The sequence below is a fragment of the Leishmania braziliensis genome, chromosome 36 (assembly GCF_000002845.2).
Source record: "Leishmania braziliensis MHOM/BR/75/M2904 complete genome, chromosome 36".
NCBI classification, from domain to species: domain Eukaryota; phylum Euglenozoa; class Kinetoplastea; order Trypanosomatida; family Trypanosomatidae; genus Leishmania; species Leishmania braziliensis.
The window spans coordinates 1,460,458-1,479,523 of record NC_009327.2 but is presented as its reverse complement, the minus strand read 5'-3'; the positions used below and the strand labels follow the sequence as shown (position 1 = coordinate 1,479,523).

Sequence of the window (19,066 nt, the reverse complement as noted above, 5' to 3'; positions counted from 1 at the left end):
AAGGGGGTGTATCACCGCAAAGGCGAATACCCAGAAACAACACCGAGAGAAAAAGAGAAGGAGAGGGATTGAGGCGTAGAGATACATCAGGTAAGAAGAGTCACCTGAGAGGCGTGCATGCCGCTCCAGCCTTTCATTGCCCATCAGGACCCCCGTCACACCCCATATGAAAAGAGAATCAATCCGAAAAGAAAAAAGGGAGGCTCTGTCTGTGCCGAGCTCCTCAGTTTTATGCGTTATTCGATGCAGACGTACGTAGGTGTGCTTCGACACTCATGTGCTGTACCGATGGTGCTTGCTTCCCTAGTGGGTCAGTGTGTGTGTGTGTGTGTGGATGTCCGTGTGTTCACCCCCCCTCTCTCATCCTTGGCACTCATCGGCGATGTACACACGGAATGCACGTGCACAAGACAGGGCGTACACGATAGAAGAGAGACACAAAAGCACGCGCAACCGCCAAAGCAACCAAAGCGCAGCCGGCATTCCTCTCCCCCCCCCCCTCTCCCCTTGGCTCGAGCCGCCACTGCTTCCAAAGGCAAAGAACCAGAATTCAAGCGGCAAAGGGTGAAAGAGGAGAGAAAAACAGACGAAGAGGTGTGATAGTCCCGGCATCAAACGGTGACAATGAACACACACACACACACTCGAGCGCGACCCCATACAGGGGCCTGGTCTACTTCTCCACTGTGGCAGTCTGAGCGGGGTACTTGGCCTTCACGCACTCCCATGTGATGGGCTGGAGAGGGTTGCACAGCTCCATCACAACCGACGTCACCTCCGACCGGGGTACACGCACCTGCGAAGCCGTGTCGCGTTCGCGCAGCGTCACGCTACCGTCCCCCTCGAAGTCGCATGTAATGGCAAACGGGATGCCGAGCTCATCCACGCGGGCATACTTCTTGCCGATCGTAACACTGCTGTCATCGACGCGGACGGAGATGCCTCGCATGACGAGCTCCTGGCGAATCTCCGAGATGATGGCAAGCAGCTCCGGCTTCACCATGAGCGGTAGCAGGGCCACCTTCTGCGGCGCCAGCAGCGGGCTAAAACTGAAGACAGCGCGCTTGTCGTTCTTACCACCATCGTCACGGCGCACCCAGTAGCTCTGCTCCAGTAAGCAGTACAGGATGCGGCCGATGCCAAAGGACGGCTCGATCACGCTCGGGGTGTAGCTGTAGCCCGTCACCCTCACATCCTTCTCCTCGAACGATACCATCTGCGCCGTGATTGAGACCTCTTCGCCAGAGGGAAGAGTGATAGTGGCCGGCTGACCAGCCGCGTGGGCGGCGCGGACAGCCTCGCACGCTTCCGCTGGGGCGGTGTTGAGGTACTCCATAACCTCGCCAGCCCTTTTGCCGAACGTCTTGCCGATTAGGCCCTTCGTCAGCTGGCGCAGAAGCTGGCGCTCTATGCGCGGCTCGTCGTACTCCTCACGCGCACACAGGTCCTTCTTCGACGCGTTGCTGTGCTGCGTCAAATCATACGCGGAGCGGTCCGCAATGCCGACGCACTCGATCCAGCCGTATGAGGTGAGAAGCTCCGCGTCCCAGCAATCCTGGGCGTAGTGTGCCATCTCCGTTGACTGGTGCTGACGGAAGCGATAGAAGCGGACGCCGACAGACTCGAGGAAGAGCGCGACGCGTCCTATGAAGTAACCGAGAGTCTGGTTGTCGATCACTTTTGCGTCGACGGCCTCACCGATCTTCATGCGGATGGGGTCCTCGTTGTTTGCCTGGAGGTTGCGCGGCCACGCCCAGATCTCGACATCGCGGACGCTGTTGAACTTCTCGTGCGTCTTGTTGTTCGGGTTGACAAAGTGCTCGATCTCCGCCAGCGTGAACTCGCGAACACGAATAAGCGCCGAACGCGGCGCGATCTCGTTACGGAAGGCAGTTCCAATGCACGCACCGGCGAACGGCATGCGCTGGGCATTGCCCGAGTCCATCAGGCGCTTGAAATTTAGGATGATACCCTGAGCCAGCTCGGGGCGCATGTAGCCGAGGCGGTCCCCCTCAGGTCCGATGTGAGTGGCGAACATGAGGTTGAAGGGGAAAGGATCGCTGAAGGTGTTTCCCTTGGGCGACTTGATGGCGTGCCTCTCCACGACGGCTTTGATCTGGGCTGGGTTCATGCCGGCGGCGTCGTGCAGCAGGTGCAGAAACTCGTCCTTCTGCTCTGCCGTTATGCCGTCCTTCGCGATCTGCGCCTCGCTCCACTCTTCAAGAAACTTGTCAGCGCGGATGCACTCACCTGTGACGGTGTCGCGCACCATGACGTCGTTGAAGCGTGTGACGTGACCGGATGCCTTGAACACTTCCTCCGGCGTAAGGCAGGTCGTGTCCACCTCACACATGCTCTCCTCGAGCACAAAGTGCTGACGCCAAAAATGAAGCATGTTGCTCTTCATAGCGCACATGGTGGGGCCGAGGTCGTAGAGACCAGCCGTTCCGCCATAGGGGTCAAAGGCGAGGCCGTAGAAGAATCGACGGCGGCATGTGTCTTCGAACTCGCTGCGCACGAAGCCCTCCAGCTTCGCCGGCAGAGACGCCGCGGACATGATGTGTTGGCGAAAGAGCTTCGTGATTGCAAACAGGAGTCAGTGTGAAAAAGAAGCGGATGGTGAATCAGCAGATCTACCGCGTAGAATGGGATATGCACGTGCTTGGAGAGGGACTTGCTCTACGGTGTGCTCAACTTCGTTAAGGGAGAAAAGTGAGGAAGGTGTGACGATGAGAGTGTGCTGCCTCAAGGTACTGCAAGGATGGGTGCGGGCGAAGCAAGCAGAGCAAGGGGGAGAGGGAAGAGAAAGAAACAAGGTCGAGAGAGGGAGGTCGGCAAATACTGCGCCTCGGTGTAGTGCTCTACTGCAGGTATGCGCACCAAGTAAAGACTTACTGCTATCAGAGTGAAGCAGGGTTCTCCCTCCTTCGCCGCACACACGCGCATATCCAGATGAGTAGCAGTGTGCTCTGCCTCTTCCCCAAGCGCCGCCTGCGCGTAGGCTACTCGTGCAGCGTGCCGCTGCTGCTCCATCATCTACCTTCTCACTGACTCCAGCTGCTGCAGCAGCTGTTACGCCTCCTGCCCCCCGTGCACCACATCGGCCAAGGTGTGTTGCTCCTCCCCTTCATAGGCATAGTGCTCGAATGCACGGGAGTCACAGTACTCCCGCTGCACGACCAGCTGATCCGCCCCTTCCTGGTATGCCGCCTCGGCCTCGCTCAGCTGGCCCTGTAGCACCTCGTGCTCCCCAGCGGGTGTGCTTTCTTCTTGTTGAGCGTGCTTGGGTTAGGCGGCCATCTCGTCACACAGCCCCTGTGCATTGAGGAAAAGCTGTTAAAAGCGCTGAATAAGGGTATCTCGCCGCTTTCGCACCTGTTGAAGATCTGTGTCCTCTTGCGGCGTCGGCGGCGAAGCTGTAAGTTTCGATTAGGTAGTCGAGTGTTTGGTAAGTGGGGAGGCGCCGTTGGCCGGGGCACCGGCAGCCGACGTATTTCCTGACCAGGCCCGCCTGGCGCGCTGCTGTCTTGCCTCCCCGCCGCCTCCCTTCGCTCATTCTTCTCATCTGCTAGCACAGCAATACTAGCATGGGATCGCTGATGCAGCGAGGTGAATCAGTAGTGCGCCGGTGCTCGCACCGCATTCGCGGCCTGAATCGACGTAGCCGTCAGCCCAGGTCGCCGTGGCAGCGGGGGATACAGCACCGACTCGCTACGGCTCTCGATAGTCCTTACTCGACTCTGCGAAGCACCTTGCGGCGGCGCCAAAGTCTGTACGATGTCGTGCACCCAGCAGCCTCCTACCGCCATTCATCACCTGCCCTCGCCGGAAATACTAAACTGTACTTCAAAGTTGCACAGAGACGGCAGAGATATAGCAGGGCTGTAGCCCCCGCGTCAGTACAGCGATATGGAGTCTCCACAATACAAGGAAAAGAGGCTGGGATGCAGCGAAGGTTGAGTGATTACAGTGACGCCAAAGAAGATGCGCCGCTGCCGCGTGTCTCGCTGCGACGGATTGCGGTCGTCACCGCAGACGCGTTCACCGTGCCGCGGCTCGGAGAAGTAACAGAGGTTCCCAAGCAGCAGCGGCGAAGATGGGAATGGGCATGTGCCGACAGCATCCGAGACATCCTAGGATGACACAAGTGGTAGCACAGTCCATCGCGGGGCGGAGGGGGTGCGACTGTCACCCGATACCATCATCACCGGGAAGAGGGTCCTCTGTCCCTTCCCCCCTCTGTGGCAGAGGATGGCGGCGGTAGGACGGACGCTCGTACGCGGCAGACCTCGCCAGTGGGGTGTGACTAGAGCGAGAGAAGAATAATAAAAAACTGCGATGCGGACGACGCCGGTGGTGGTTCTGCAGCAGAGTACGAGTTTGGTCGGTTTATGATGTAGGTCAATGGGGTAGTTGGAGGAGAAAGGGTGTGTGATGATGCACTGTGATTCTAGCCGGGGCCTTCTTGAGCGCCTTGTAGGGAGTCGGTAATCTCCTCTGAAGGCGGAAAGGGAAGCTCATAAGTCCAACTAGAGTTGACACGCACACGCACAGAGACTCACACGCTCACAGGTGCTCCTGCAAGCAACGTGCATGCAACATCCAGCTTATTTTTGGGGGGATCTCTCGAGAGACCCGGCCACATACTTCACAAGGGCCCAGTTAGAGGAGACAAAGGAAAGTGAGGAGTTGCATAACGCACAAGTCGCATGTGAAAGGCCTTATATCCGTGAACAGGTAGACAAGTGTTCATCATGAGAGGGCTGATCCCCTTTATGTCGCTGATAGAGGGCAAGACGGAGAAGGAAAGAGAATCGCCACCGTACGGACGAGGAGATAAGAGAGAGCAGTTGTGTGGTCAAAGTCACCGCGCTTTCACCTCGCACCCAGCGTCTTCCATTTCCGAAGAAAGTCGCACCAATAACAACAATAACAGTAAAAACAGCGTGAGTCGTACACGTTAGCCGCGATAGGCCTGTATAGCCTTCTTGTGAGTACGAAGGGCTGCGATGTCGAGCCTCCGTGCAGCTTTTTTTTCTACTTCCTTTTGCTAGTGTTGTTCTCAGCGCTTCTGTTGACGCGTTTTTCTAGGGCGTTAATACACATGCACGCGCAGAAAGAGAGAGAGAGAGAAAGAGAGAGAACCCCTCTACAGTTTGCGCATTCTCCCCCATCTACAACACAAAGCAGGGTTGGAGGAAGAATGAGGGGAATGCCCTTAGGCACACAGAGGGAGTGGAGGTAGTAGAGTCGCAGACAACCCGAGCAACAGCGGTGGCAGACAAAACACGGAAAAAAAAGGAGAAGCTAAAATAAGGCGAAACAGAAGGGTGAAGTGATTAAGAGATGAGATGAGCGCAAGTAGACAAGAGAAACAGGGGGACAGCCGGAAGGACGCAGAAACAGTGACTCGGCCAACATCGAGAGACAAAGACGTGCAAACAAACGAAAAGGAAGATGAAAAAGAGGTATGCAGAAAGGCGAGAGCGTGTGCACGAGCGAGGCCCCAAGTGATGCGGAAAGGAAATAATGGCGAGGAAGGCGGCAGTAATAATGAAAGCAAAAGAGCCTTGGAAGACACCACAGCAGAGATGCGAGACTCACAAAGAAGCAGAACAAAACATGAGAAAGTAACGCGAGGAGCGAGAGAAAGAGGGGAAAGGCAAGACAACGAAAGGGACAATGGGTGGTGTTAGTTGGCCAAGTCTATCTCGCGCACACGCAAAGGCGATAGAAAAAATGAGTGGTGGGCATGTGTAGGGGCAGAAAGAGGGAGTAAGAGACACGACAGCATACATCTGGCACTCCCTCTCCCCTCTCTGCCCTTTCCTCAAATGGTGTCTCCGATGAACACAGACGTACACCAAGAGGAAAGAGAAGGAGAGGGCTCTTAGAGAAATGGAGGAAAGGGACAGCGCCGCAGAAAAAGAAAAAGAACATCCCGCCGTCTTTTCGCTCTTCTAAGAGAGGGGAGGGGAAGCCCGCACAAACGCAGCAGCAGATTCTCTGTTTGTGGGCGCCAACAGAAGAGAGGCAGCAGCAGCAGCAAACCCCCCGTGCCCCCCTCCCTCCCTTCTCTTCTCTTCGGCCCGCTTTCTGCGCTTGTCAAAAATGATTGAGAGAGTGATGGTGGAAAGCACTTAAAAGACACGCATCAGAGGCAGCACTACGCCACCCGTTTCGATCGCTCTATGTTGTTAGTCAATATTCAGTCAAAAGGTGGACTACACATACAACCTTGGCACACAAACGCGAGGAGGAAAAAAAAAATGAAGTCCGCCGGAAGCCACATACATTGCGCGGAGGTGAATCGACAGTGGCGAGACCTGCGGCCAGATCAAGCAGCAACAACAAAGGCAAAAGGAGAAGAAAAACGACAAAAAATCAGCCGCGCTATGATTCTGAAATGGTTTGCCTCCTCCGAAGCCACAAATATGTGTGAGGGTGACGGCACAGGCAAAAAAAAAAAGAAGCAAAAAGCCTCGAAAATCGCCAAGCTCCATAAGCAGAAAAACTGAGCGACTGCACACGTGTGCAAGCATCCATGAAGAGGTCCGGCGTGGGAGCGAGTGGCAAAAAAAAAAAAAGCGTGCCTCTCGCTCTTTTATTTGTGCGACGTTCTATTTGTTTTTTTTTTGTTTTCATTTTTTTGTCGGCATGGGTGTCGAGCTTCTCCCCTTTCGTCTCCGTTAAGCATGTCTCTTCTGGGCGTCAAATATACTACATTACAAGAACGAGGAGACAACATACAGCGAAGTCTGCAGTCCCATGCAAGCAAGATCACTTCTGCGCCATCACCGTCATCACGACCGCCGTCCTGTACGCGAAGCACAGTGTCGGGCGTGCCTTATGAGGGAAGGCACAGCGCAAGCAGCGCTTTTACCTCAGTCAAATGCCACAATTGTGTCACGAATCTCGCTTAAGCATACTGGGCACGTCGTTCGCCTCCGGGCACAGGTGTAGCACAGCACGCGGTGCCCACATGGGGCACACACCACCAGCTGGCTATATGTGTTGCCGCACTCCAAGCAAACGTTCGAGTGCGAGTGTGCCGGGATTCGGATCGGCTCGGCCGTTGTGGGTAGCACAGCGGCAGGCGGTGGGGAAACACCCGATACGGGCGGGCTCCTGCTCAGCGCCGTCTTGACGCTGCATTGCTGCGCAGCCGAACACTCAGCATCGTCTACGGGCACGCCTATGGCCACAGCCTCTGCCTCAGCGGGGGCAGCGGCCTCTTCGGCCTCGCGCCGCATCTGACGCTGCCGCAGGCCGCAAACTTCACGATGTCCATCGAAGAGTGTGGGTGCAATGAGCTCGTGACAATGCTTGCACTCGTACTGTGCTGTCACGTTTGGGGAAACCTGGCAGAGCCCCTCGCGCGGCTGCCGGCAAAGAGGACACTGATCGAGAGACTTAGTGCACTCCTGGCAGCAGCTGATGTGCCCGCATGGCAGAAAAGCGTAGCAGCGAGGCTGATCCATGCATACCACGCACAGCTCCTTGTCTCCTGTGGCTCCCTCGTAGTGAAACTTCGACGACGATGGATGAATGTTCGCCTCGGAGAGGAGCGCAGCATTCTTGGCTAAGATAGCACGGAGATGATTTGTGCGGCATGACTCCTGGTGGCCGTCGAAGAGGATTGGGTCGACATCAGCGCCGCACATGTCGCAGATATATCTGGCTTTAGTCGCCTCCTTTGCTCGATGGAACACATTTTGCTCGAAGGAGCGATGTTCAACAGAGCTCGGCCGTCTCTGCAGCGATGGAGGAGCTTGCCGGGTGGCCCTAAAATCCGAGAGGTAACAACAGCAGCACCCCATTCTCTTTTGTTCCACTCTCGCAGCGAGTCAAGGATGGGGAGAAGACATACACACACACAAACGAACGAACAAAACACCCGCCAGAGAAGACGTTCAGCAGGGAAACAAAAGGAGAAAGGTGCGGATAGAGGACAAGAACGACTCCGCCAGGAAAAAAAAAAAACAAATGAAGAAAGCTTAGTGAAGGAAAAAAGCGTCAATGAGCAGAAGTATCAGGCAGCAATAAGAGGTCTGTGGGGCTTTGTGAATGTGAGGGGGAGAAAGGAAGTGAAACTGCGCCGCAAGGTCGTGAAGGGACCGTGGAGACAAGGTGGAGCACAACACCTTGAATGGTCACAAAGAGAGGTACTGAAGCGCGCGAACAAAATAGAGAGGCGGAAAAAGGAAGAAAGGCACTCCTGCCCACAGTTCTATGGGTGCTAGAGAGAGGGGGAGAGGGAGCAGGCTCCGAGAGCCGCAGCAGGAGAAAAAAAAAAGACAAAAAAGTGATGGGCGAATTAAATGACGGCGAACAGTAGTCACTGCGCAGTTAAAGCGCAAGAGAAGAGAGCAGAGAGAAGAGGATTGGCTGCTGCGGGTAGTGGTGAATCGAAAGAAATCAAGATAGGGCCGACAGAATCATAAGCGAAAGAAAGGGCGTGTTGAGAGGAGTGAATGCGGAGAAGGGTGGCATATAGAGAGGAGCGGGTGAGATACACTCGCTTGACAACTGTTCGAGTAACGAGAAAGTTTGGTAGCAGACAACTTTGACGTTTGTTGATCTTGATCCATGAAAAACAGGGCCGAGGAGACCACCAGGAGAGCTCCTCTGTATATAAGAACGCACCGGCAGTGACAGCCTCGACCAACTTCAAACCATCATAATGAAAAGGAGCGCATGAGGCGCAAGCCAAAAGCCAGTGTTGCAGGAAAGGTTGGAAGGAAGGGGTGGGTAAAAGTGTGTCACATGAGCCGGCGTAGAAACCATTATGATGAAGCGCGAAATAGAAAAAAACGAGCAAACGGGGGAAGTGAAAGTGCGTACAAATGGGAAGTAAGGATGAAGGAGTGTTGCAGGAAGAGTATTCTCCTTGAGTGAAGAGCCGGCTTTGCCGGCGCAAAACCACCCAGTGGCGCGACAGTGACGCGCTAATAGGCCCCTTTATCCTCCCTTTTGGTGTCCGCCTGTTGCGAGGATCACGGAGGAGCAGAAAGATGTGGCTCACTTTGTAAAACGCCTCTGTTGCGCTCGCGTCGGATCTTTTTTCCTTCTTTGGCACACCACCCTTAAGTCAAACTGAACACCACTGAGAATGACAGAGAAAAACGGTAAAGGGGCATTGATAGCGGTACACGAGAACATAACACCACAGAAAGGACACTCAAGAGGGTCATATCAAGGGGGGGGGGGGCTGAAGGGTTCGTAGAGAAGCGGGTGAGCGGGCTGCCTTGGAGGCTAGCACCAACTGCCAGGCACTAACGCAAGACCGTCTACTGAGATCATCTCTTCTTCTTTCCCAAGCTCTCGTTCCACTGCTAACCACCCTTCTCTCACGCTTTGTGCAGCCGTGCAGCAGCGCATCAAGGCAGAGCAGAATTTTTCTACGCAGCAGCCTGCCTTTCCCAGCCACCGCTCGCCTCTAACACCTCCTGCACGTCCTTCTGAACCATCTCCAGCAGCTGGCGCAACTTATTCACCTTGGTGGCCATTTCAGCCACGCGTTGCTGCATTTGCACCTCCGCAGCCCGGCAGCCCTCCGCGTCGTGAAGCTCGGAGGCCATCTGGTAGGCCATGAGTAACTTCAGCTCCACTGCATCCGCATTATAGCGAACGCTGTTGACACGGGCCGAGGTGGAAGGCCCTGAGGCGACCGCTTGCGTCAGGAACTGCTTCTCCTTAAGCAGCATAGCGTTTTCACAGCGCAGTTGGTGAAGAGTAGCGGGGGATGGGGATGACGAGGGCCCTCGACTCTGCGACAGCGAAGCTGTCGACATTCTTTTTTTTTTTTTCAAGTGGTAGCAAAAGAGAGTAAAGAGGAAATACTGGAATGTAGAGCAGAGATAAGAAGAGAGCCGAAGGTGCAGGTGCGTATCCCTTCGTCTCTGTCCATGACCGTGTGTATGGCTGTGCTGCTGTGGGGTAGAGAGCACTTAGAGGCGAGTGCGCAGGTAGTAGATGTGCGTTAGTTGTGGCGAGCAGGGAAGAGCGAGAAGCAACGAATAAGATGATAATAAAATGACGCAATAGCGAGGAGAAGAGAGAAGACCCAGGGCACAGATGTGCGTGCGGGTTGAGAACTTAAGCAAGATGGGGCCCACCCACGTATACGTCAAATAGCGTGAGTAGGCGCAGAGAACAGAGCAAATCAGGTGCTACCTCGGGATTCAGAACCTGCACGCTCACCGCTTGCTCATGTCACTCCCCTCCCCTTAATGTCCCTGGGGAAGGGGGCCTATAAATTTACGTGGCAGAACATGTCTTTCCCGTCTTTCTCCCTTTCAAATAAGCTTCGTTTGCCTCTCTTCCAGCTACCACTCTCATCCTTCACTGAACGAAAGCCGGCGCCTCCCATCATGCTATCTCCCTCTCCTCTGTCTGTGCCGCTTCCTCAGTGCTCCATAATACACCTCTAAGTTAATCGACTCCATCCAAAGTGTCCTGCACTGTCCCTCTTTTTCCTGCCCCGCGGCGTGATGGTCAACTGCTACAGCTCAGTACAAGCTGCCTCCATTCATATACAGTAGAGAAACAAGAGCGAGGCGAGAATGGCTTTATAGGCGGACAGCCATGGGGGTGACGCACGGCACGCGACGGCAAAGGCAAAGGAAGAAGGACAACAAACAAGGCGTTTCATCGAGGCGGCGTGGTACACCACATAACATCAAACTCGCATCGGCATGCGTTGGGGAGGAAGAAGAATAGGGTGGAGGGAGGAAAAGGTGTCTGGAGAGGGTGAGAGTAAACCGAAAGAATAAATCACACACACCAACTTAGAGTTGCCCTACAATCGTTTAAAGAGGAGCCCGTGCGCCCTCGAGGGGTACGGGTGGCGAATAAAGCGGTCCCGATATGAAAAGCTACAGAGAAAGAAGGGCGAATAAGAAACACAGAAGACACGTAACCGCACTTTACGATACCAAAGACAATTTTCTCCTCCAATATGCCCATTCTTTGAGATTAGAGCATGAGTGAAACTCCACGCTGCCCCGGCCTGCCACAGACCCGTTGCGTGCTGCGAACCAGCCGTAGAGACGTTACAGCAACACCGAGACAGCCATCCGGGCGCGGGTCCTGTCTCACACCCTGCCCGCCCACCCCCGCCCCGCAGCTGCTCCCACGATGCCGGTCACCACCTGGTGCATCCATCGAGGTGGCTCGGGCTCCCTACACCAGTGGGCCGCGAGGGCCGCGTGAGGTACGCTCAGGTGACGTGGACAGTGCTCATCACGTGGCTGGTGCAGACGTGCACTGTCGCAGCTCGTTCCAATGCAACGCCATCCAGGACCCGACCGCCAATATCAGTAGCGACGCACCGCTCTGGCTTCCCTGCGTAGTCTGTGCTTGACCCTGTCACCGCCTGAGGTGGTTCGGCATTGGCAAGGATAGGGACTGCGTGGCTCACTCAGAGAGAGTGGGGGTAATGGGGTGGTGAGATGCCACGCGCTGAGGTATCTACTGAGAGGGAAACACAAATCAAGAAAAAAGCCGCAGCAGCGACACCACTCTGAGGTTTAGGGAGAAAAAGCTAAGGATAAGCAAGTGCACAGGCACACCTACATGGTGGGTATATGCGGAAAGTGAAGACTAACTGTGGGGTACACCTTCTACGTGCAAACGAGTGTACGCGTATGGGTGGCACGAGGCGGAAGACGTGTGCATCTTGGAAGGGTACACTCGCTGGCAACGAAGGGCAGCAATGTTCATTTCCTTCGATAACCGCTGCGATATTGCGCGACTTTGAATTGAGGCATCGTTGAGAATGAGTAGACGGCAGAAGTGGAGAAAAACTCAATCCTGCACACACACACACACAAAACATCTATACAGGAGTCCGTACCCTGGAAAGGGCAAGAGGCAATGCAGGGCGTTCAAGGAGAAACCCAAAAAGAGACGGACTCGGATAAACACGAAGTAGGAGTGGGAACGTAGAAAAAATGTGGGCTCAGGTAAGAAAAAACGAGGACCAGAGTGGAGGTGAAGGGGGTGTGGCGTCGGTGTGCGCCTTTCCCTCCTCTTCGGCTGCAACCGTCACTGCTCCGCATTCCCTTTATTCACCCCCTTGGCGCCACGTCAGTCGAGCAAAGTGTGTGTCTGCATACGGTCGCTCTACTTGGGCTTGCGGTAGTAGTGAGCAGGCACGAACGGTGGAGTGACCACCTCAGCAGGCACGCGGCGGCCCCGCACAACCAAGTCCACCTTCACCCCCTTTGCTGCCAAACCACGATCCACGTAGCCGAGGGCAATGTTCTTCTTCAAGCAAGGAGACGGGCAGCCACTGGTCACCTCGCCCACCTGCTTCCCATCCACCTCGATCACAGTCTTCTCGCGAGCAACCGGACCAGTGGAAACGAGGCCCACACGTAGCCGCGGCACAGCACCCTTGCTGGCGTTGTCTCTGAAGTTCTTGATGGCCTCGTAGCCAATGAAGCCGCCCTCCTCCATTCGCCGCTTCGAAATGGTCCACATAAGACGAGCCGCCACAGGATTGATATCCTCGGTCATCTCATGGCCGTAGAGTCCCAAGCCCGCCTCCAGACGAAGGCTATCGCGAGCGCCCAGGCCAATTAGTTCCGCCTTCCTCGACAAGAGAAGCTCCACAAGCGTCGCAACATCCCTGTCCGAAGCGGCAATTTCGAAACCGTCCTCACCTGTGTAGCCGCAGCGGGTAACTTGCACCTCCATGCCCTTGATTTTCACCTTCTGGCGACAGTGCATGAAGTCCATGTCCGGCACGCCATCCATGAACTCGGAGAGGATTGCAGCGGCCTGCGGGCCCTGCAACGCAATGAGCGAGCGCTCCAGAGGTACAAGCCGCACATCGGCACCTTTCATCGCACCCTCATGAAGCACTTCCTCCATGTGCGCGACATCCTTGTCTTTACAGCCAGCGTTCAGCACAAGCAGCAGATGGTCGTCCATCTTCGTCACGATGCAGTCGTCCTTGATGCCTCCTTGCGCGTTGGTCAGTAGGGTCAGCGTCCCTTGTCCCACCTGGGTACGCTGGAGGTCCACAGGAGTGACGTACTCCATGAACTTCTCACGGTCCGTACTGCGAACCTCATACTGGCCCATGTGCGACACATCAAATATACCTGCCACCTGGCGAGTGTAGAGGTGCTCCTTCAACACGCCCAATTTGCCATAGGAGATGGGCATGTGATAGCCAGCAAATGCCTCCATCTTCGCTTGCTGAGCGAGATGGAAGCTGTGGAGCGCAGTCTTCTTAAGAGGGGAGCTCATAGTTGTGGGGATGCATCGTGAGGAGGTGTTAGGCGGCAGTGGCGACGGAGTCGAAGGGAGGAGAGAGGAGAGTCTCCGAGACAACAACGTAGAGGTAAGGAGTAGTACCGAGCAGGAGGCTGGGTCCTCAGGGCAAGTGGTTGCGTCGAAAGAGAAAGAAACTGCGTAGTGGAGGGGCGGGAGGTTCAGCGTGGTGGTGGTGGTAGGAGAGAGAGCAAAAGAGAAATCTGAGTAGCAGTGGAACGCATGAATCGACGCGCAAGGACAAGAAAACGAATAGGATAAAAGGAGTGCCACTGAATAACAACGAAACAGTTGAGATGAAGCGGTGAAAGCCCATACACGCAGGCGCAGGTGCGGAGGGATCAAGGGGAGAGAGGAGAGAGAAAAGGGTTTGATGCAGGAAGCATAGAGAATGAAACACATCCTCTACTGCACTCTCTCGAGACGCCGATGCAGGCGTGAGGATCGGGAAGAGGGAGAAAAGTGAGACGCGGTGATTCGGCACATGCCCGTTCAGTACGCTTGTCTTTTCATAGGGCTACTTCGGCTGTTATTGCTGTTCATAGATAGCCGTTGACTGTAATTCCCTGAAAAGTGGTTGTGCGACTCCCGCGGCTCAAAGCGCGTGAACCATATTTTCTTTTTCAACTTTCGTTCATCCTTTGTGCTCACACTCTGGGGTGAAGTGTGTTTTGGAGGAGAGGAGAGGAAGGGAAGATAGCGGGCGACTTCGCGGAGTGCAACGTCATCAGGTTCAACACCTCTGCGTCAGTCTGGATGAATATAGATAGATATATCTATACGCGTGTGCGTGTGAATGCGCACTGGTGTGTTGGCTTGCATCCCACTGAACCAGTTGATTGAGAAATGGGGTACACGGGCAGCCGTAGTCGATTCCCTCGTCTTTCAACCCCGTCTTCAGTTTCTCTGCAGAGTCATGGCATGTCATACTTGCGCAAGATCGCTTGCTTCCGCCGCTCCAGCTCCGCCGCTGAGAGCAAGAGCGATGGGCCTGAGGCAACTGCCAGGGGATCTGTCGACAACCGCGTGCTTCTGACCTGCGAAGTAGTTGGCGCAGCTAGGCAGGCCCCCACGACAGCCTGCTCCGTTCTCGGCGCATTTGGTACATCGGCCCCTGCAGTGGCGACATTGGAGGAAGACAAGGAGAGTGAGGCTGATGGAAAAGACGACGGCGACACATGATGGTGGTGCAAATCAGTGTGAAAACCGTGCTGGTGATCGACTGGGCGGCGCTCCCCGACATCATCCACGTGGTCATCAGACGTGGCGAGGGAGCGCAAGGCGCCGGGCAGGTGAGGTGAGGAATACAGCGCATGGGATGTGCCGCGGTTTGGCGTGCTCGAGACGTGCCGAGAAGAATAAGCCAACAGCGCTGTATCACTCACTGCCATATGCTTCTCTGTGTCATGTGTAGCAATCGCGGACAGTTTTGCGAGCGGCGCAATCGCGAGTGCGGTCAAGGAAGAAGAAGAGGCCTTGTCCCGCTGCGCGCGATGCGGGGTTGTCGCACACGCTTGCGAGTCACATCTCTGCGTGTCGAGCTTCTCGGTGGCACTGCACAGCTGAGCCTGTAGTGCAGCACACTTGTGTTCTAGCACCTGTCGCCGCTGCTCGTCATCACTCAACTGCGCCTCTGCTCGTTCCCGCGCCTCCCGCTGCTGACGAAGATTTGCCAACAACGTCGCAATGGTTTCCGCTTGTTCGGCAAGCGCTTCTTCCATGGCAGGGTATGGTGTGCGAGCTTTTACGTACGCGCCGAGCAACGCGACCAACTCATCGTTTGCCCACTGCATGCTGTGGGAGTCATGTGGGGAGAATGCCATGGTGAGCACCTCCTGCACCTGTCTAGAGAGTCTCCGGTTCTCCTGAAGGGATTGCTCTGCCCGCGCACGCCGCTCCTGGGATAGGCAAGAAAGGTCAGCCGTTCGGGTGTTCGAGACCTGCTGCCCCTGGGTCTCACCCTCGGCACACACTCGCTGTGACGCTGCACTGACTTGAGTCGTCGTGGTTTTCGCGCGGCGGCACCGTTGCTCCCACCTGTCTTGGTCCTGCTGCACTGCATCGAGGTCACTGCTGAGGACGTCAACAATATGCGTGAGGCGTTGCAAGGCACGCTGCACGTCCGGGCTCGCACCTTGACAGGCGCTGCGCGCCTCTGTGCAAGCCGTCTTGAGACTTTCTCGCACGAATGGGAGGGAAGATGCGTGCAAGGCGCTGAGACTCGGTGCGCAGTCTCTGCCCGCGTCGTCGAAGTGGCGAGATGGCGGGCCCGATGCTGCATCCTGCTGAAGACGTGCATTGGTGCTGCGTAAGCTAGCCAGCGCCAGCAACAGCGCTTGCAGTTGCGCATGAAATGCATCCTTTAGCACAGGAGGCGCCCCGGTGAGTTGCGCCATCATCGCAGCCGTCACGGTCTCCTCGTACGCGTCAACACCTGTGTAAGCGGAGGTGGATGGTCCTGATGAGAGAGCTGCCGCCGCGATATCAGTGATAGTGCAAAATACCTGACGAAGATGCTGCAGCGCTGAGTCGTACGCTTGCTGGCTTTCGCGACACTCGCGATACAGCTGCTCCGCAGTGGCCTCTGCAGTCTCCGCTCGATGCGCGAGTGCTGCCCACTGTTGCGGCGACGGAGTAGCGGTGGCACCGTCGTCTTGCACTGACGCCGCTGTCAGTGTCGCCTCCACCTGTCGAACGTGACGTAGATGGTTGAGCTCCGCCTTCGCTAGCTGCTCGCGCAGAGCGGCAGACGCACGCATCTCAGCCGCCACCTCCAACCCTCGCTTCTGCTCCAGAAGAAGCTGACTGAATGCCTTGACATACTGCAGCTCCTCTCTCAGCAGCTGGTTCTGCCTGTAGAAGTGAGGAGTATGCATGGTGAAGGGAGAGGGGCACAAAAGAGGGGGTGGAGGAGACAAAGGTGCCGTGGCCAGTTCGCCACCACACGGGGCAGGTGCTCGTGCCACGCCCTGCGCTAACGTCGAGTGGTAAGCCGCGCTAGGGAAGTGCTTCAAATCCTCCGTCTCCCTACTACTGTTGTTGTGAGGTGCGCGCCACACAGCAGCATCCGAGGGAGTGCGCGTCAAGCTCCACTCGCATGCCCACGTCCGCTGCGGCAGAGGGGTGAGGTGAGTTGAAGAATTGTCAGCTAATAAGCTGGTAGAGCAGTGAGGCAGTGCCATCGGCGCCACCTGCGCTGCCGTCGTGGACACTGAGGCAACAGATGAAGGAAATGACAAGCGTGTGAGGCTGAGAGGGACGCCAGAGTCCGCTCGTCCGTCTGCCTCGGTGTCCGCTACGCCAGGCACCCTCACGCTGCTGGTGCTGCCCTTGCCGAAACCCACGTCCACTGTGCTATCCACTGCAAGCAGACTTTCAGGTGACTGCAGGAAAGCGGCGAGCTCAGGATCTACCGGCTGTGCAAAATTCACCGCAAATTGATCCCCGCGGGCCAAGCGCACTAGGAAGTAGAAGAGAACCAGCAGGTTGAAGCAGTGGCGTGTGTGGCCGCGCTCGACAGCTTGTCGGCTACACAAGTGGGTAGGGATCCCATGGCGCCGAAGGCAACTGGTGAGCAGAGACCAGTTCTTGGTAGCATCACGAGCACCGCGCCGCTGTAGGCGCACAAAGCCGTTGTCGATCTCACCAGGGAAGAGTTGCCGTGCCAAGGCGAGGTAGATAAGTCCATCCTTCAAGTCCCTGTACGTGCCGCAAGGAGAGATGCCAGTGGTGTAGGCGGCCCAGGCGAGCAGCTCTACTTTGCCAATCAGCTTAGACTCACTCATGTTACACACAAGATGGAGTGATGATTCCGGAAGGCGGAGTTGGTGGACCAAAGATGTCAGCCAGAGAGAGAGAGAGAGAGGGGGGGAGGGCGCCACCCGTTGTGTCACCACCCAGCACAGAATACAGGCGCGCAGTGCGAGGAAAGGGGGAAACGAGAAGAAAATCCAGAGGAACCTTTATGAAGTCACCTCCGCCAACAACAGGCTCGGACGCAAGGGTGTCTTGATCGTGTTGGTAGACAGGGTGGTGGTCGACTGGCTCCTGTTTGTCTGATTTTTCTCTTCGATTGGGGTCTTCTATTCGCCTCTCGTTGGCGTCTCTCACTCGTTGTGCTTCCGTCTCCTCCTCGTGGCCGTCGAGGATGAGAAAGCGAATAGGGGAGGAAAAGAGGCCGCCGCGTGCGTGGATGTATGTGGCTGCGTGTGCCTGTGCGCTTCTCGAGAAAAGTATTAAGACAACGCGTATGAGTAAGCGCGGACACGGAAAAGAGAGGCGACGTGGAGGTAATTACGGGCAACCGAAACCGGAGGGACTTGACACTCTGAGCGAAGGCCACTTTGTTGCTGAATGGGAAGCAGATGGCGATCTAATGAGAACAAAAAAGAGATCATTTGACACTCAATGCACACACGCGCAGGGCGCAGAGAACACGCAGAGGCGAAGACAGTATAACAAAGCACTGTCATCAAAGAGTATGTCTATGTGGGTGTGGGTGGGTGTGACGTCCCACGCTGATCTATGAGAGGTGGTGGCGGGCGTTGCAACGTTTGTGTACTGCAGATGAGTGACCCAAAACAGACGTCAGCACGCGTCCATGTGAGAATGGTGAGGACGTGGGGGAAGCAGGGAGAGGAAGTGGAGGAGGATTAACGGAGAGAGGGAAATAGATGAAGCAAGTAGAAGGATGAAGAAGCCACACACATAGCGGGAAAAATAGCGCACATAGCACAGGCAGTGTACAGCGGTGTGCGAGGGCGCGGAAGTGCACGCGTACGGAGGAAAAAGAAGAGCCCAGTCAGGACAAGAAACGAGGAGGCCAGCGAGAAGGTCACACAACACCCTGAAAACACAATATCAAAGCCTAAGCGTTTCTGCAGTACCGGTGCTGTTGCACCGAGGAAGTGGGAGAGAAAGCCCCATTAAGAAATGAGGAGAGCGGGGGGGCCCGCTGGGAGCCTTTCTGCTCGTTGCCCGAGAAATTGAGCTGGCAACGGCGCGTACACAACGTGCGCTATTGCACCGAGCGTCACAGCACATGTAACTTCATGTCCAACGCCCTTTGCACACACGGTGGCCCCTCCTCACTCGCTCCCCTGCAAACTCTCGCTGAGTCCCCTGGAGCACCTTCATGCTTGGTGTCTCGTGTGCTTTGGGGTCGTTCTCGCCGTTGTTATTCTTACGTTTCTGTTGTTCTTTTTGCTGCCTTTCCGCTCTCTTCTCTCGATCAAGAGATGCGCTATCGCAGTGCGAATCGATAAAAATAGCCACTTGCAGCAACACCTCTCTGCCACACTGCCCTTGTTGTCAGCATCCTCTCAATAGTGGGCATCGTATACAGACACTGCATTGACATGCACCCGCAACACAGACACATTCCTTGTTCCTGTTGTCCCCGTTCAAACCGAGCGGGTGCCACGAGGTGGGGACAAATAGGAAGAAGCATGAACTATCTCTTAAGTGCGTGAACGGCACGATTCACACCCGCACTCTCCCCACAGGAGAAGACAAAACAAAAATAGGCGACACAGAGAGCCGGTCAAGGCAAGCGAGAGAGCCACACCTACGCACATGCACAAACGCACGCACGCACCACCGCCCCCATGGTAAGGCACACTCACGTATACTCCTCCAATCAAAACGCACACACACACACACACACACGTGCGCACATGCACATTCGAGGCGATAGAAGCGGAAGAAAATCAGCAATACCTGAGCGAAAGAGAAACAGGAGGAGGCAACTAGAAAAAGACGCACATGGAGAAAACACCAGCGC

At 55.7% G+C, this 19,066-nt stretch overlaps 5 protein-coding genes across 5 annotated transcripts; all 5 read right to left on the bottom strand.

Moving 5' to 3' along the window:
- Positions 1-673: 673 nt before the first annotated feature.
- LBRM_35_4070 (putative glycyl tRNA synthetase) lies at positions 674-2,557 on the bottom strand (the record flags this gene model as incomplete). The annotated part of the gene is made up of 1 exon (XM_001568976.2): positions 674-2,557. One exon carries the CDS (start codon positions 2,555-2,557, stop codon positions 674-676), a length of 1,884 nt encoding a protein of 627 aa, XP_001569026.1.
- A 4,327-nt stretch (positions 2,558-6,884) lies between these two features.
- On the bottom strand, positions 6,885-7,820 carry LBRM_35_4060 (conserved hypothetical protein; the record flags this gene model as incomplete). The annotated part of the gene is made up of 1 exon (XM_001568975.1): positions 6,885-7,820. One exon carries the CDS (start codon positions 7,818-7,820, stop codon positions 6,885-6,887), a length of 936 nt encoding a protein of 311 aa, XP_001569025.1.
- Positions 7,821-9,401: 1,581 nt separating this feature from the next.
- On the bottom strand, positions 9,402-9,794 carry LBRM_35_4050 (conserved hypothetical protein; the record flags this gene model as incomplete). Its single annotated transcript, XM_001568974.1, has 1 exon — positions 9,402-9,794. One exon carries the CDS (start codon positions 9,792-9,794, stop codon positions 9,402-9,404), a length of 393 nt encoding a protein of 130 aa, XP_001569024.1.
- A 2,332-nt stretch (positions 9,795-12,126) lies between these two features.
- On the bottom strand, positions 12,127-13,260 carry LBRM_35_4040 (putative aminomethyltransferase, mitochondrial precursor; the record flags this gene model as incomplete). The annotated part of the gene is made up of 1 exon (XM_001568973.1): positions 12,127-13,260. One exon carries the CDS (start codon positions 13,258-13,260, stop codon positions 12,127-12,129), a length of 1,134 nt encoding a protein of 377 aa, XP_001569023.1.
- Positions 13,261-14,198: 938 nt separating this feature from the next.
- On the bottom strand, positions 14,199-17,069 carry LBRM_35_4030 (conserved hypothetical protein; the record flags this gene model as incomplete). The annotated part of the gene is made up of 1 exon (XM_001568972.1): positions 14,199-17,069. The coding sequence occupies one exon, from the start codon at positions 17,067-17,069 to the stop codon at positions 14,199-14,201; it is 2,871 nt and encodes a 956-aa protein (XP_001569022.1).
- Positions 17,070-19,066: the final 1,997 nt, after the last annotated feature.